General features: G+C 43.2%; 1 protein-coding gene across 2 annotated transcripts; it reads right to left on the reverse strand.

The window, feature by feature from the left end:
• Positions 1-649: 649 nt before the first annotated feature.
• Positions 650-12340, reverse strand: ENPP5 (ectonucleotide pyrophosphatase/phosphodiesterase family member 5). Of its 2 annotated transcripts, none has more exons than XM_042938962.1 (4): positions 12187-12340; positions 8714-9577; positions 6821-6997; positions 650-2675 (listed from the first exon to the last, which is right to left on the reverse strand). In XM_042938962.1, the coding sequence occupies exons 2-4, from the start codon at positions 9540-9542 to the stop codon at positions 2251-2253; spliced, it is 1431 nt and encodes a 476-aa protein (XP_042794896.1). In that variant the 5' UTR covers positions 9543-9577; positions 12187-12340; the 3' UTR covers positions 650-2250. The 2 variants fall into 2 exon arrangements, with proteins under 2 accessions (XP_042794896.1, XP_042794895.1); XM_042938961.1 differs by having other exon boundaries at positions 650-2678.
• Between the last annotated feature and the right edge of the window lie 6355 nt (positions 12341-18695).

Here is an 18695-nt window from a genome sequence, read left to right on the forward strand (position 1 = left end):
GAGTGCTGGTAATGGTCTGTTTTCTCTTTCTCCTCTAAAGTGACAATTACATGGATTTATTCACTTTTAGAAATATATTTATTTACTTATTTTGAGAGAGTGTGTGTGTGTGAACGAGTGGGGGAAGGAGAAAGAGAGGGAGAGAGAGAGAGACAGAGAGACAGAGAGACAGAGAGACTACCAAGCAGGCTCCATGCTGAGCCCCATGTGGGGCTTGATCTCACGACCATGAGATCATGACCTGAACCAATATCAAGAGTCGGATGCTTAACTGAGCCATCCAGGCACCCAGCCCCAATTCAACTGTACTTAAAACAAATGTTTATTATTTTTGAAAGAGAGAGAGAATTAGCAGGGGAGGGGCAGAGAGAGAGGGAAACAGAATCTGAAGCAGGTTCCAGGCTCCAAGCTGTCAGCACAGAGCCTGATGTGGGCTCAAACTCATGGACCACAAGATCATGACCTGAGCCAAAGTTGGATGCTTAACCAACTGAGCCACCCAGGTGCCTCACAACTATACTTTTGAAGGGAAAAATATTTCCTTGTTCCTTACATCTGCTCTATCCTCTATTTCTGGAATACATATACTATTTTACCTGTTCATTAGCCAGCTGGTACATTAATATACACAAAATCACAATACTATCTGTGGGCCATCTGTCTATAAGCTGGGTTTTTTTTTTTTTTTTCCCGAAGAAAGCTGTTCTTTCCAGGGTCTTCTCTTTCCTCTAAGAAACTGCAGGTAAACCATAGGTCTCCCCAGCCTGACTACTTCAGAGATCTAAAGCACAGCTTTGGTGGTCGGGATGAGAAGAGCTGAGTGTCCAGGCAGATGATAAAACTACCCAGGTGGTCGAAGCCTGTGACCTTGGCTTCATCTTTGATCTCACGGAGCACCCGGTGAGGGGGCATCCAGATATTTCATGAAAATAAGGCTATGACCTCAGCTCCCCTTGCTTCGATACCTGTCCCCTCTAGGGGCTATTTTGCCGATTTCTGCCATCAGGCGTCCTTTAGCACTGCTCTGGGTACAGTGTGAACATCTCAGGCACAGTCCCACCTAATGTTCCTTCCCTAGCTCCTCACAGCCCTTTTTGAGAACGGAGTGACCTACACAGCTTGAGCTCTCTCTCGCCTGTGGATCTGCAAGTGCTCAAATCTTAAAGATGCTCGTATGAGCTCTCTCTCGCCTGTGGATCTGCAAGTGCTCAAATCTTAAAGATGCTCGTACTCTCTCTTCCTACACGTTACCAGAAAGAAAAGAAACATCGTTGTATCTAATTTGATTTTTAATGTGATTAGCAGTGATTCGGTTTTCGAAGGAGCAGAGAATTACAGAACAAGGGAAGACATTGCTGAGGTGGTCCCCAATCTCTTCTGTTCAGAACAGGCCAGTGCTGGACTATGTAGGAAGGACATCTATGTTTATGGTGTCTTCATTATTATATAATCAGAGCAAAATGACTCATCAGAAAATAAGAACAATGAGTTTCATGACAGAAACAGTATGTTTAGGACAAACTTGTCAGCACTTGAGTCTTTTTTTTTTTTTTTTTTTTTTTTTAGGAAGCATAAAATGAAAACCCATGTCTTTTAAAAAGAAGTATGAGAAGAAATGCCCACAGATGAGTCCTGCTATTGGGAATGTGTCCTTCCAAACTTCAATGTATGAAGGTCATCACATTTAATTTGCAACAGTTTTGACTTTCTTCTTGCACTCCCAGTATAAGGGGATAGATTTCTACAGTATTCAGGAATTGTTAGAAATTTCATTCAGCTTGAACAAGAAATATCAAGTATTCTGCGACGTTGGCCGAAAAAATTGTCTTTGTCAACCAAGCTAGAAGACATAATTGTCAATAAAGTGCGTTTCGCATAAAAGTACCCTTTCGGAGAGTAATTTAAAGTGCAATGTATAAGGAACTTTAGATAGTGCAAAGTTGCTAAATATATACATTGTATGTGCCAAGTCCAAATAAAGCAGGATTTTATCTACCCCTAAGCCGGAGAAAACCACAGAAATATACTTCCTCATTTTAATCCTTTATAGGTATGGGCATTTGGTCTATGTGTGTGTTTGATGTATGTGTGTATGCGTGCGTGTGCGCGCGCGTGTGTGTGTGCGGGGGGGCTGTGCCTGCATATGTATGTAACTGTTTACTGATCTGCACGAATGTCCGAAACTGGTTTCCTAGAATTTGAAACCCTTAAACACGGACAGCATTACACAACCTCCACTTTAAAGTAGCGTTAGGCTTGTAGTAATGGTTGAGCTATTTCAGCCTGCATATCTGGTGAGGCAGGTACTTGACTGCGAATTAAATGTTTGATGAAAATTACAAAAAATACGAGAACCAAAATGCTGCCAAGAGAGACCCCTAGGAAATACGCATACGACGCCTCGTGCTCATCTTTCCTTGGCTTGACCCTACCATGGAAGAGGGTGGGCCTCTGCGTGTAAGGAAACACTCTCGGGGTCGTTGAACTGAGCAGATCCTGGACGCCCCTCAACGACCCGTTGTGTGGCATGCCAGTGATATTGAGCAGGTGGCAGAGTAGCGGGTACAGATCTGTGGAGTTCATGGCTTCTTTTGTGAAATTCTTTCTGAAGGCAGGACCGTGGGCTAAAAATATTGGACGCATTTCTGCTAACGCGTTATCGTAACCGTGGTTGCCTACTGGAAAGATAAGACGAATGGGTAAGTTAGCCGACCAGATGGCATTGATACGAAAGTAAGTGGTATCACCAAAGTCTGACCTTGAATGCAACATGTATCTAGTCTGTCTTTTAAAAGAAGATAATCTTTTATGAACAATCTCTGTTGTCGTAAACATCACCATTCACTTTATAAAATGAAAAGTCACATGATCACAAATTTTTCACGCAGGCTGAAAATACCTGAAACAGCAGAGGAGGAAGAGTAAAGGGCAAAGCTGAGCCAAGTCAGGGGAACATGAGTGACTGTTTTGTTGTTGTTGTTGTTGTTGTTGTTTTGTGGCAGGTAAACTAATATTCAGCAAATATTTATCCCAATTATATTCTCAAGATAAAGGGATAAAGGCGTTCTTAGTCATAAGGACAACCAATTTATAATTAACCAATGAAAAGGGAAACACAGTAAATTAAGAAAACAAAAGATGCCACAAAAATCAAACCCCTAGCAACAGCTCCATCCACTAGTGACTTTTGGTGGTTCGGATCAAACTACAATTTAGCATTGTGTGCTTGTGTGGCCACACGTAAAAACTTTACAAGTCTTCGGATTTATCAAGAGATATAAAATTGATGGACAGAAATTCCTGCATAATAAAAACTGCAATTTAAAGGCATGTGTGCCTGGTGTATCAGGGTGTGAGGGGAAGCAGCCACAGGTGGTAAGGTGGCAACCTAAGACAATTGTCTTAGGCTTTATTTTATCTTATTATTATTTTTAAATTGTTATTATTATTATTATTTATTTGAGAGAGAGAGTACGAGCTGGAGAGAGGGGCGGGGGGCAGAGAGAGAGAATCTCAAGCAGTGCCACACTCAGCACAGAGCCTGATGCAGGGCTCGATCCTACGACCGACCCTGAGATCGTGATCTGAGCTGAAATAAAGAGTCAGATGCTCAATGGACTGAACCACCCAGGCACCCCCCCGTCAGGATGTATGTTAAAGGTGGTGAGAATGATTAGCAAATCAGTCTCCATATCCCACATTCACTACAGGGAAATAGGCAATTGGAACACAACACTGCAAAAGAGAAAATCCTAAAACAGCTCCTCTGAAAGTCATGAGCTCACCCCGAGTCATCTCCTCAAAGTAGTTCCATATCTGCCTGGCTCAATCCATCAGAAGAAGTCATTCTGAATGCCACAACTCTTTTTTGAGTTTATTCAAGTAAAAGAATGTTGGATTTATGACATCACTAATTACCTGACTAGTATTATATGTTATTCTAGCTAATTAATTGATAGTAACCCTGGGAAATATGCCATTATGTAATTTGTAATGGGCTAGATGATAGCTGTGCTCACTTCCGTGAAAAGTTGGGATCTAGACTCTCAATCATGAAGGCAAAGATAATTCTCTCATATCACACTTCTTCCTAGAAAATCAGATTTGAAGTGAACTCATGCCTTCTAAACCCTTTCCCATGAATAGGGACTTCATTTTGTAGTGGCCCCAACCATATCTGCTTGATCCAACAGACGATATTTAATAACGGATGCCTGAGGGCAGTGGTTCTCAAACTTCCTTCTGTGTGTGAGACTTCTTGGCTGGGGGACACGTGTAACACAGATTGTTGGGCTCTACCCTCACATTTCCTAGTTCAGTAGGTCTGGGTTAGGCCCAAGATTTGCGTTTCTAGTGAGTTCCCATGTGATTTGGATACTGCTGGTCCAGGGAACGTATTTGCGAACCACTGCTTTTGGACAGTAGGATTTTGTTCTCTTGTGGAACTCAGGATGAGAAGGAATATACAGGCCAGTACTTATTTGTTGAAGAGATAATTATTTCATATATTCATTGAATAAATAATAACATTGAGGGGGCACCAGGGTGGCTCAGTTGGGGAAGCATCCAACCCTTGATTTTGGCTCAGGTCATGATCTCACGCTTACTGAGTTTGAGCCCCACATCAGGCTCTGCGCTGACAGCATGGAACCGGCTTGGGACTCTCTCTCTCTCTTTCTCTTTCTCTCAAAATAAATAAACTTAAAATAATTATGTTGAACATAATACAACATAAATAGGAGCGTTATTAAGGTTTTCTACCAAAAATAGGTGTGACCAATCTATTGTGTCATTGTAGTGCACCAAACCAAAATTTCAAGGGAGCACCTTAAATTTACATTAACTGTAAAGTACAAATCCCCTCAGAGATGGAACAACCCCATCTTCTGAATGCAACTCGTCTAACATAAAAGCTCTCTGCACCATACATAAAAATCTGAAAATCTGAACATACAAAGGCAACAATTATTCTCATGCCCCTCCCCTCAATTTTTTTTTTGAAAAAAAGAAATGATTTTTAAAGGCTTTCCTAAAACAGCTCCCCTGGTGTGATTAAATATTGGCTTCAGATCCTTATCTGTATGGAACACCTGTTTCGGGAACCAGAAACCATGTTCCTGTATATATGTGCCACTATGACTCCCATATGTACCACAAATGCCACGGTCAGGCAACCGCATTTCTTTGCGTCAACAGACATGATAGGAACCCAATTCTACCTAAAGGGACATTTCTGTACCTCTCTTGGATATATCAAGGACCAATGCTGAAAAAAACATGTCTATATGGTTTTGATATACTATATCAAAACTTCCTTCATCATCCAAGTAACAGGGGAGAAACGACTCCTAGTGAACTGGGCAGCAGTCATGTTAATATCCACGTCAACCAGGAAAGCAGAACCTACCCACTCAAGGTAGCCCAAAAGGGGGAATTTCATATGGGGGCCAGTTACAAAAGTGTTAAGAGCGGAAAAGCACACAGCGATGGCAAGGTTACCCAAGGATGAGGAATAGTAGGAATCTCCTATGTCCCCTTGGCCTCACAGGGCTGGAGAGACGGAAGGGAAGAGGTGGGGTTAACCAGAGCCCAAAAGTCAGGGCTGCCCAGTAGGAGCTCAGGCTGTAGACAGAAAAGTTGTCCAGAGGGAGCTAACAGAGGAAATGAAGTCACTGTGAGAGACACAGCCTAAGATAGAGAACATGGGGGACAAATATCCTGGCTTCTTCCAAACTCCTGCCTCCCAAACTCCTGTGACTGTCTTCTATTGGCCAACTGGTCAACACTTACCAGAAGCCAGTTTGCAAAGGAGCCTGTGAAATTTAGTCTGTAGAAGTCAGTCACTGGCAATGCAAAGCAGAGTGGGGAGAGGGCAGGCAGTTTGAAAGCAAATATGCAAATGACAGACCCAATAAAGAAGAGTGAAATCCTATGGATGGCTTTTCCATCTCACTAACTTGTTAAAAGCTATATAAGAAAAAAAGTATACATTAAGGATGGCAGAAAGCACATTATTTTGCATGTTTGAATTTCGAATGGGATTGCCGTTGTATCTGACATTTATTCTCCAAAATTATATTGCTAAGTATTAGAAAAATATATCTTGATATATGATTATCCATGCCAGATGCACTTCTTTTTAGAAATGTTTCCAAGGTACAAAACAAAGTTGGCCTATATTTGGTAGAGACAGAAGGGCAAAAAAAAAAAAAAAAAAAAAAAAAAAAAAAAAAAAAAAAAGAAAAGAAAAACACCTAGAAAGCTAATTAAATTAGAATACAGAAAGAGATTAAATTATTATGATATCAGAACATAAAACAGATGCAGAAAATAATCCAATTTATACATTTCAGTTATGTTTTTCTCAGGAACATGACAGTTATAATTAGAGGTATAGGGCACTCTGCATATCTTTGGTCTGACGACTTCAAGAGAAATAAACATTTGGGAGATTACCTCTTTTTTAAAAATTTATGTTTGAGAGAGAGACAGAGCATGAGCAGGGGAGGGGCAGAGACAGAGAGGGAGACACAGGATCCGAAGCAGGCTCCAGGCTCTGAGCCATCAGCACAGAGCCTGATGTGGGGCTCGAACTTACAAACTCTGAGATCATGACCTGAGCCGCAGTTGGACGCTTAACCAACTGAGCTACCCGGGTGCCCGAGATTACCTCTTTTTAAAGCCCCAGGGATCTTTGATTTGCTATTAATGTATGACACCAACTAGTTATTCGATCAGGAAATAAACTGCTGTATTACCCATAGCCTCTACTTTAGCAAATAACAATGGAGAATGGGAAGACACAATATAACATACTCACACAGCAAGTTGTCTGACTTGTTCTGTAAGATATACCACCCTTCATCAGCCACTGCTATGATCGGTTGAATTCGGCTGTTGTATTTGTAATGCCATCTCTCCGGAATCTCCTCTTTTTTGTAGACAGTAAGATTAGGATGACTATGAGCGAGTGCTTCATAGACTTCATCAAATTTACCTAAAAGAGGAAGGATGCAGAGAGGCACTCAGAACAAGCCACTGTCACAGTCAAAGAAACCACCATGGCAACAGGCGTCAAGGGACATTTCTTCCTTGCAGACACCCCACTGAGGTAAAACGCCAGCAGGCAGAACGTAAAGAAAGAGAGCCAGATACCTGAGAATTCCTACCCCCTTAAGGAGAGAATCTTGAGGGGAAACAGACATGATTCATCTTCTGTTGTAAGTGAATTCACTTTACGGAATTGAGAGCACAGTCTATAGAACTAGAAATCTCTGAAGACTTAACTACACACATGCACGTGTGCACACGCACCCCCCAACTGGTGGCACTAAGTCAAATGTCTAGGGCACTGAAATACCCAAATAAAAGCAAAGAGCTAAGTTCTGAGAGATACGAGTGCAGAGAGTCTCTAGACCAAAAAATATGCTGACTGGAAGGTGAGAGAGCCATTGAGAAAAGGACAGATTCGCGGTGGAGAGCAGCTTATAAAATAGAAAAGTTCTTCAGTTTTTAAAAAAATTTATTGATTTCTGTCAGAAAGATAGAGAGAACGGGGTGGGGGGGGGGGCAGAGAGAGAATCCCAAGCAGGCTCCGTGCTGTCAGCACAGAGCCCGATGCAGGGCTCGAACTCACGAACCACAAAATTGTGACACGAGCTGAAACCAAGAGTTGGACACTTAATGACTGAGCCACCCAGGTGCCCTGAAAAGGTTCTTTAAAACCCTGAAGGTGTGGCAAAGTACTCCTTGTGGCTTCAAGCAGCGAATCTGGGCCAGAGCTTTAATCCTTTTCTTGTTTTTCGCACTGATTTGTTGGGGCTTCCTCTCTGCCTCCCACCATCCAAACAGGGAACACACTCCAAATTTACAAGGAAAATTGAAGACGTAATGTGACTCTTCTCAACAAAAAATCTTGCTATTTTATACTGAATTTGTTAAAAAGTCTGTGCACAGGTGCCTACGTAGATCTTAACATTCACCGTTTCGTATTCCCTTGTAAGGAATATAATGCTCATTTGTGAGATATTTGGTTTTTCAAAATCTGGTCTCATTTGATACCTAAGTTAACTCTGGATGGTGACAAAACAGAAGGCAAAAGTCCGAGTTTTGCTCTGCACTTCCTTTGTGAACTGGGGGTGTTAAACCTGAGTTTGTTCACCCGTCTTTACAATCGAACTAACACTTAGGTGACGAGGTTGGTATGAGGCTTTGAGGAAAGGTTTGTAAAAAGTTCAGGGTATTGTTATTACTTCCTCTACTTATAGACAGGAAAAACAAATCTTCAGATTGGCCAACGCTTTCTCCTTCCCATACTGCACTGCTTCCCTATTAAGTAGGTCCTGCAAAAGGATCCATAGAAAGCTTTAGAGCTTCCATAAAATCACTGGAATTGCATGCAAATTCTGTATGTTTTTCCATCTCAATTTTTCTGAGAAAGGAGGCTGTAGCTCTCATCATATTCCGTGACTCCAAAATGGTTGAATCCATCTGCCGTAAGTATATAGAGGACATCAATTTCAATACTCTTGGAAAAAGTGAAAAACCACATGCCGAGAAAAGAGATTTTGTCTTTTCAGAGTCTAAGGGTTAAATCCCAGAATATTACCAACGCACAGGCATGCATATTTAAATTACAGAAACAAAAATTCCCCTCTCCACTGCCCTGGGCACAAGTAGCCCCAGCCCCAGACGGCCACCCGGTCAGACTTACCTTCTTTTGGCAAGATGGCCGCTACTGGAGATTGGTCGATCAGAATATAGTGGTCTTTATCCAGATACTGATCAAGTTCTATTACTCTTTCTTCAGAGCACTGGGTCATTCCGTGATCGCTTGTGATAATTAGGTTCAGAATGTTCCACAACTTTGCCTTCTTCAGCACTTGTATGAGATATCCCAACTTCTTGTCAATATCCGAAATGACAGGCCCCATGAGCGGACTCTCAGGTCCCAAATGGTGGCCCATATCATCGGGGTCTTCCCAGTAAAGAAGCCCGAGATTTATGGGCTCTTTTGATGTAAACCATTCAATAATTTTGGCAACTCTATCTTCAAATGAGACAGATTCATTGTAAGGCATGTAGTGAGTAGGAAAGCTATTATGTATTTTTACATCTGCTCCAGGCCACATGGCTGCACCACTAGAATGTCCTGCCTTCTGATTTGTGATCCATATTGGCGTTGCTTCCTCCCAAAACTCAGAATCATAGATGGTCATGTTATCCAAGGAGAAAGATTTATTCAGAATAGGATCAAACATGTCATTAGCAACAATCCCATGATTCTCTGCAAAGAGGCCAGTTACCAAAGTATAATGGTTAGGGTAGGTCTTTGTGATAAAAATATTAGTAACTTGCTTCACATGAACACCATATTTCATGACATAATGAAAATGGGGTGTTGGAACTCTATATAAGTAATCCCAACGGAATCCATCAAATGAAACCAGGAGAACCTTTTGCTGGTCTGGTTGGAGGGAAAATGTAATTGAAAATATTAATGCAGCAAGTATGAAGGATACCCAGAGAAGTTTTGCAGTCATTTTCAAAGTATGTGATCAGTTCAGTGCAAGATAATCTGTATAAAAAACATATAGAAGTTAATGGCAATAATTTTTTTTTTTTGGTATACTTAATACCTTACCCACAACTGTCAGTGATGGTACCTAGGAATCCCAGTAAGACCATAAACCACAGCCTGTGAGAATTACGTTGCGCCATTTCAAACAAGAGACCGGGGCTACCTGTATAATAAAACTAAGTTTAGTTGCATTTTAGAAACTTCTCCTTCCCAAGAATTTTAAAACATTTCTCAAAGTAATCACTTAACTAAACTCCCCAAATATCATTTGAAAATAGGATATCATTTACTTTTTTCTTATGTTTATTAATTTTTGAGAGTGCTAGCGTGAGCGGGGTAGAGGCAGAGAGGAGACATAGGATCCGAAGTGGGCTCTGTGCTGACAGCAGAGAGCTAGAGACGGGGCTTGAACTCTCAAGTTCATGACCTGAGCCAAAGTTGGAAGCTCAACGGACTGAGCCACCCAGGTGCCCCTGATGTCTTTTACTTTTAAGAAAAACAAAAGCTTTTCAGAAACCTTTGCAGGGGACCCAGACTTCTGGTCAGAAAAAATTATATAGTCAAATACCTATGAACACATATTTATCATTATGGTTAGACCAACTACAGGAACCTAGAAATAAGGACGCACCATTAGCAAAGCCAACAATAACGCTTTATAAACACACACGCACACACACACACACACACACACACACACACACAGACCTCTATTTTCAAAGCCAAGGCCTTATGTTTGGTTCATCATGGTTAGGGATATTACTGGAAAAAGGAGAAAATAGATGAACTTGTTCTTCTGAAGTGACATAAAATTTGTGACACTCAAATATACTTGTGAAATGTAATCTGCATTCATTTAATAATTAAAGCCATAGCCTTCTTAAAAACTAAAACAATTAGTTTCTGACTTAAGTACAAACAGAAAACAGAAACTATAATTCTGCAATTTGGTGTTGACTCTCCTGATGCTAAAATTCACCCACACTTAATCTTAGGGACATGAGAGAAAAAGGCACTTGACAGGATTAAAGGCTCTCCCCGGGTCAAGGTTGTTGAGTGGCTGGTTGTTTAAAATCTGCATAGACTTCTAAAAAGCGGTGATGCTATTCAAGAAAGCTAAGAAAACACAATATGGATAAGCAAGACATATGTAAATTCTGTCAGCTCTCAATGGGCTTGCACGTCAAACAGGATCTTTGGTTCCCTCCTTTCCTTGTCCCTTCTTGCATGAAGGTATTTATAAGCCCACCCAAACTTGGATCCATCCACACTTTGTGCCAAGAAGTCTCCCGAATTCAGCTTTTGCCACCTTCCTAATTTGAATATGCTGAAGATACTTTTTTTAATGTTTATTTATTTTTGAGAAAGAAAAAGAGACAGACTTCTAGTGGGGGAGGGGCTGAGAGCCAGGGAGACACGGAATCCGAAGCAGGCTCCAGGATTCTCCAGGATTCGAGCTGTCAGCACAGAGCCCGATGCGGGGCTGGAACTCACAAACTGCGAGCTCAGGACCTGAGCCGAAGTCAGACGCTCAACTGAGCCACCCAGGCGACCCGAACATGCTGAAGATATTGTTAAACCTCAAACACAGATCCTGTCTTGCCTTCTTGCTATATTACAGGTACAGGTAAATAAAAACGGCTCAGCATGCTCGCTTTGCTTTCAGATGCAGTAAATTTTAACTATGATTTCACCACACCTAGAACATTACCTAAACCGAAATTGCTTTAAGTACTGGTCTCCATACAATGGTTCAAAAATTAAATTTAAAAAACTCTTTTCTCAAATGACCATAATGTTTCCAGTTCTGGAAGGAACGTTAACAAATCAGTTCCAATAAGGAACTGCAAAATATATTGACTACCATCTGGCTGAGGATGCTGTTTCCTCTCCCCTCTTCTGTTCTCCCTCACCTTCCAAACACAAGGAAGTCTGTTATGAAACAAATATAATTTAAGGCTAATAAAACAATCAGCTACATGAGACACCTGATTTTTCCTCTAAGTAAATTAATTTAGCAACTGTGGTAAGCAGGAAAGAGCTCCTTTCCTGGACAAAGGAAAATAAAGGCTAAGTGTTGCCTACAGCTTAGGAGTGTTTGGTAAGAACCAACATTATCACATCGATGACATAAAGCAATAAACAGAGAGGTGGGGGGTGGGGATGAAAGAAATCTCAGATTTCGTTTCTTCCATACACAATATGCTGCACGGTGCAGTGGAATCCCTCCTTCTGGCTCCAGATTTCACCTGGCTGCTGTCCAGTTCCTCCTCCCCTCCAATCCTTCCATCACAGACAGCCTTAGAAATAGAGGAAAGGGGCGCCTAGAAACGGGGAGAAGGAGTCCGTGTGTATCGGGGGAAAAGACGTCGAGAGGAGAACGAAGTAGCGCCCCATCTCCTCCCCTGGGATTCCATCCTAGTCACTGGGAAGGGGCGCGGGTACGGTGCGTTCCCAATTCGTAGACCTCTACCGACCGAAGCCGGCCGGTGACCCCACGTGGCTTGTGCGCTTGTGCAGTGGAAAGTGGGGGGAGAGGTCTGAGAGGACCACAGGACCCGTGTGAGTCCCCTGGAGGCAAGCCGCCCACTCCCCTGGACTCTTACCCTCGCAGCGATCCGGACGGTCCGCATGGGCTTGGGACAACTGGAGGGTGAGTCTGGAGGGGCCTCCCGTGGGACCCGTGCGGAGAGCTGGGAGGTGGCGAAAGCGAGCGAAGCCCCTTGAACTTGCAGCGGCTCACCTGCAGCCGCCTCGGGGCAGAGCACCTGACCAGCACCGCCTCCCGGCCGCAGGTCCCGCCTCTTGGCTTCCATTGGCTGCGGTAGGACAGTTCCCTCTGCCGGGCTCCTGGGAGTCGCTGCACAGCCTGTCAATCAGCGGGACCAGGGGGCGGGCGCTGCTTGCGTTAGGAGGGTGAAGGGGCCACGGTCCTCTGGAGCAGAGGGTCACGGGGAGGCCCCAGGGGCGGGGCGAATGTGCCCCGCGATCGGCTCCAGCTGAAGTCCGCTCTCAGCCGGGTCACACAGCCTCCTGCGGTGTGCTTTTAACTAGCCCGGCAGTTTGTGTTGTAGTCGGTGATGCAGAAAGGTTATAAAACGCTACCCAGTGGTTTGTCAACACCGTTTTGGTTAAAAGTACTTTTATTCTCTTATCTGATCTCTCAAGTTTTTTTGGTCATTTTTTCTTCTTATCAAAAATTGGTGACTCCATACCCTAGACTTTGCTCAGAGGAACCCTTGAGCACCCCAGGGAGTCGATGGGCCAATGAAATTTTAACTCTTTATTAGTTGGTGTGACCTGCTTTATCTCAGAAAAATCTGATTTAAAAGGGTTTAATTCGGTCAGTTCTGCAGCCCCAGTGTTGAAGGTTTTTTTTGCACTATAAGCCCCAGGTTTTTGCAGCATGAGGTCTCTGTGGTTCGAGAGACTGCTCAAAGTCAACCAAGCCAGGTTCAGGGTTAGGTTAATCTGCACAGGGGGAGAGGCTACTCTGATAGTTTCATCTAGGCTCTAGACTCCGCTTCTAGCTTTTTTCCCAAATGCACCATCAGGCCACAACCATCAGGTCTCATTTCTCTTTCAGGAAGTTTTCTGGTTTGGTGGTGGCCGTGTTTGCGTGTGGGCATTGTGCAATGGTTTGTCAATTTCATCCCGGCTGTATTTACCATAAATTGTAATAATGACCTGGAGCTCCTTTGAAAGGACTTGTCCATCTATGTGATCCCCAGGCCTAATTCTGACCATTTTGCAATGGCAACTAATATCTGCTTGATTGTCACAATTTCAGTTTCCACATCTAATTAGCCCACAAAACTGAGCATAACCAGTGGCTTTGGCTCCTCTCTGGAGCTTCCGTTCCCTGTCCAGTGTGCTGGCACTGTAAACTGAATAGACATTCTTGCTGGTAATTAAGGGTAGATGCTTAATTATGGGAATGTTGGGAAACATTTTGGTCTTAATTTTTTCTCTTTCTCTCAACTTCTTGTGGAGGGACAGCCCCTACCCCAATTTGCTTTCATCTGATTGCATCATATCATCCCAAAGGGTATCTGGGTACTCACTCTTCCATGGCCTTTTATTTGTAGTACTTGGGTTTATGGTTTTCCAGACGCAGGGCAGGGATTAGAGAGGCTGGTTTCTGTGTTTAGCCAGACCCAGTGACAGTGAAGTTGGACAGATTGTTCCAAGTTCCCTAAGCCCTGTCCTTTGAAATTGCTCAACCTTGGAACGGGGTGGCCCGACGTTATAATTCCTCGTCCCCCACAGACAGGCCAACCCTGTGTTCTCCCAAACACTCAAAGAACAGCGCATACTGACTAACCAGCAGAAGGAGTGAAAAAGCAGATTTTTATCCGGGTCACTGAACAATGTTGGGTTCTGATCAGATGATGACACTTGGCCTTGCTCTGCAAACTTGTTATGGAAGGCATGATTGCGTTCGCCAGCCACCCTGGTGAAATAGGTACGGTGCACCTGTTAATCACAGCACACAACATGAACATGACTCAGGAGGGGCTCAGCAAGTGCCAAAGACTCTTCCCAGATCTCCCTATAATGACGCGTAGTGTTGTACTGATAGGCTTGTTGTATATCTCACGTCACTACTGGGGAGAAACTTGGTCTTGAATAGTGTAGATAGAGGAATGATTGTAAACATGTGGAATTTCTACTCACACATCTGTACCACATCGTCTGCCCTGTTGCCTCGATCTCTATCCAATTGTAATAGCTGCTGAGCTATTGGTAACATAAGCTACAGCCTGTTATTGACTTTTGTGGACCGCCTAGTCCTTTATTTTATGTTATTAAATTAATATAATCACCACTGAGCTAGTAATGTGTTTCTGAATAACAGGGTACCAGAAGAGCCAACTTCTTTCATGAGTTTTGGAGCAGGAATGGGGTCCCTCTGCCTATCTAAGGATGTTTAATACTGGATTATTTTCTTCCTCAGGAGCTGGAAGAGGTGTTTGTGCTAAAACTGATATATGAAGTGTGATTTATGAAATAGCCAAGACTGGCTCTGCCACAGCAGTTTTGTTTTCAAAACTGGTCTCATGGCAGGGGAAATGAGCAAACTATTTTACAATTAAAAAAACCCCTGGGATGCCTGGGTGGCTCAGTTGGTTAAGAGTCTGACTCTCCATTTCAGCTCAGGTCAAGAGCTCATGGTTCATGGGTTCGGGCCTCGAGTTGGGTTCTGCACTGACCGTATGGAGCCTGTTTGGGATGCTCTGTCTTTCTGCGCCTCCCCTGCTCATGCTGTCTCACCCTCTTTCTCAACAAACAAACAAACAAACAAACAAACAAACCTTTAAGGTTGGGTACATTGTACCCCAAACTGCCAAACTAAAAGAAAGTCGACCTCATGATTCTTTATAGAACAGTCTGCCAAATGTGGGTCTCCCATATTCAACAGCCATGGGTTAGGAACCGTTGGGACTCTGGTTCTGGACTGACCTTGATTCTTGATAAAAAGTAGGTCTTCACTAATTTGGACTTACTGGTGGAAGTTCAGTCTGATGAGTGTAAAGTTGAATTAGAGACTTAGTCCAAGTATTTTATGACTATTAGTAATTTAGGCTGCTAATGATGTATCTGTACCGATGAGAACTATATTCTCCCACCAACAATTACTATGTGTTTTATCCTCTGAAAGCTTTAGGTAAGCCAAATGTAACCTTATAAACTTCTTTGTATTCTGGTGTTTTGTAGCTTGTATTCATGTGTATCATTTTTATAGGGCCGCTGTAACAAACTCCGAAAAGGAGGTGGCTGATCACAGCAGAACTTTATTCTCCCACAGTTTTGGAGACTAGAATTCTGACATCAAGATGTTGGCAGGGCCACACTCCCTCCGGAGGCTCTAAGAATCCTTCCTGTCTCTTCCAGCTTCTGGTGGTTTCTGATGTTCCTTGACTTGTTGCAGGGAGCTCCAAATGCTGCCTCTGTGGTCACATGGTGGTCTTTCTCTGTCTCTGTGTCTCCGCGTGGCCTCCTACAATGACACCAGCCACTGGAATTAAGACCCACTTCAATCAAGGAGGACCTCGTCTGCGCACAAGTAATTGCATCTACAAAGATCCTATTTCCAAATAAGGTCACATTCTGAGGTTCAAGGTGAAACGTGGATTTTGAAGGGACCCTATTCAACCCGGGAGATGCAGCTGGCAGACATGTTCAATTGATTTATTTTGTTTAGAATGTGGAGTTCTATAGCTCAGGCTAGATAAAAAAATTCGCGAAGAATTATTAAAATGGCTCACATCGAGGAAACTGACAACGTTTGGCCCTGACGAGGATGCAGAAGGATCACAGCTATCCTACATTGCTGGTGGGAATGATGCAGCCACTTCGGAAGATAGTTTGGAAGTTTCTTATAAAGTTAAATATTCATGTATTACACAAGCCAGGAATCCCACTCCGAGGTATTTAGACTGGAGAAGTGAAGACGGTGACCCCTCAAAGCTTAGATGCAAATTTTAGTAGCAGCTCTGTTCGTAATCATTAAAGACTGGAAACAGCCCAGATGTCCTCAACTGTGAGTAGATAAGCAAATTGTGGTATATCCATGAGTGCAATACTATTCACCAATAAGAAGCAATGAAGTGCTGATACATACAATAACATGGGTGAGTCTCAAAAGCATTTTGTAAAGTGAAAGAAGCCAAATACAAATGACTATTTACTGTTTGATTCCACTTATATGACATTCTAGAAAGGGTAGAAGGATAAGGACAGAAATCAGATTGGTGGTTTCCAGGAGCCTGGGGTGAAGGGAGGGCATTAGCCTCAAAGGGGCACAAGGCAACCTTCTGATATGAAGGAATTAAAAAAAAATTTTTTTAATGTTTATTTATTTTTGAGAGAGACGGAGACAGAATGCGAGTGGGTTAGGGGCAGAGAGAGAGGCAGACACAGAATCTGAAGCAGGCTTCAGGCTCTGAGCTGTCAGCACAGAGCCCGACGCGGGGCTTGAACCCACGAGCTGTGAGATCATGACCTGAGCCGAAGTTGGACGCTCGACCGGCTGAGCCACCCAGGCGCCCCTGATGTGAAGGAATTTTTTAAAAAATACATAATTTATTGTCAAGTTAGCTAACGTACAGTATACAGGGTGCTCTTGATTTCGGGGGTAGATTCCTGTGATTCATCGCTTACATACAACACCCAGTGCTCATCCCAACAAGTGCCCTCCTCAATGCCCATCACCCATTTTCCCCTCAGGAATTTTTATTGTGATGGTGGATGCCTGACTGTAAGGTTGTCAAAACTCAGAGAACTCTACACCTGAGAATATTTAACTTTACCATATGTAAAGTATACCTCAGTAAACAGTAGCAGCAAAAAGTTAAGTCCTATTCTGTAATGATCCGCCCGAAAGTTCGCAAATCGGGCCTAGCGGCGTTTGACTGTTTCATTGGTACTTTTTGGTGTGTAGAACAGCACATATATACATTCAGTCTGTAAGATCTAAGAACTTGCAACTGCAGGAACCCCGTGGGGCCCCTGCTCTGCTGGTTTTCATGTCCTTCCACCTAATGGAGGGAAGTGTGGAAGTTACACAGCAGAGAAACGATTATTATTTTCTAGGCTAGAGCTGGGTGTCATCTGTTGAGTAACTCGATCAGTCTTGCATGTGGTAGTGTCGGCAGAGGGCACTTGTCTTTCGCTATCTGGTTTGAGGCTTATCTGGAAAGGCACATTCTCAATGCAAAATTGCATGTAGACTCACGGCGTTTGGGGTGAAAACATTTGGTCACGACCACATCCTTAGTTCTTCGTAAAGAATACATTCCCTAGGAAGCCTCAAAGTACTTAGTTTAACCTCACCGTTTATTTTGACAAGTATTGGCTCATCATGGGTATTATAATCCTGCAAATTCACTGTGAGTTGGGGAAGGGCCTAAAAAATACCGTCCTACACTTAGATCAAAAAAGATATTTTTTCCCGCTCTAGGTATTACCTTTAAAACATAAATGTGGGCATCCTTTGTAACTATTATGTTGCTTGGGTTCTTTGGTAAGTGTGACAATATAGCAAGAGGCAAAGCAGGTAACAATTGCTCTATAGCTTTATGGGTTTCTTGGAGTGGCAGCATGGGGCACATCAGGGCAGGCGTCCCCCTGCCCCCTTCCTGCATGGCTCCAACTCCATAATCGGAAATTCATCACTTCACCTTATGGTGTTTTTTGGTTTTTTGTTTTTTTCCCCAGGAGCCATGTCAGATCCACTTCCATTAGCCATATATTTACACGTGTGTGTGACTCAAAGTCTCTCTGAATCCCTCAAAGTAGCATGCTTTGCTGGAGAGAAAGCTGAGAAGAATGGGTCAGTAGGCTGGGCGTTTTCTTTTGAGAGATGAGTAAATGGACTGGCACCTAGAGGAAGGTGAAAGCAGAAAGAGAAAGTAAGGGGCAGCCCACCCAAAGCTGACATCTCCCATAGCTTGCTCAAGGCTGGCTCTGCTCTTTGACCGTCATTACACAGCAGGCCGCTGAAAGAAGGTATAAAGCCACGGGCGACAAAGAGGACGCTTGGCTTATGGAGGTTCGAATAGTCTTTGGCCTGGAAAACTCATCTTAAATGTTGAGATTCGTCAGAAAATTCAACATCCTTCTCATAAATTTTCCGATATGACATCCTTGAGAGCTTCTTGACTCTTCAAGTCACTTTCACCTTTATTCGTTTACACCTGTTGTCACCTGTTCTCCGATTTCACAAAGGACTCCATCCATCTCCACCTTGCCTGGGTATGAGCCACCCGCTGGCCTAGTTCCTTCTCTGCTCTCTAATGGGGACTCTGTTTCATAGGAGAATCCATCTAGTGTGAATGGCTTGTTGCTGATTTACTCATCTGTTCTTGCTTAGAACTAAAGGTGTATGTTGGGGCACCTGGTTGGTTAAGCGTCCAAGTCTTGATTTCATCTAAGGTTGTGATCTCGTGGTTCGTGAGATGGAACCCTGCGTTGGGCTCTGTGCTGACAGTGTGGAGCTTAGGATTCTCTCTCCCTCTCTCTCTGCCCCCCACTCCTGCCCATGCATGTGCTCACTCTCTCTCAAAATAAATAGATAAACTTAAAAAAAAAGAACTAAAGGCATATGCGTGCC

Source organism: Panthera leo, chromosome B2 (assembly GCF_018350215.1).
Source record: "Panthera leo isolate Ple1 chromosome B2, P.leo_Ple1_pat1.1, whole genome shotgun sequence".
In the NCBI taxonomy this organism is placed as follows: Eukaryota; Metazoa; Chordata; class Mammalia; order Carnivora; family Felidae; genus Panthera; species Panthera leo.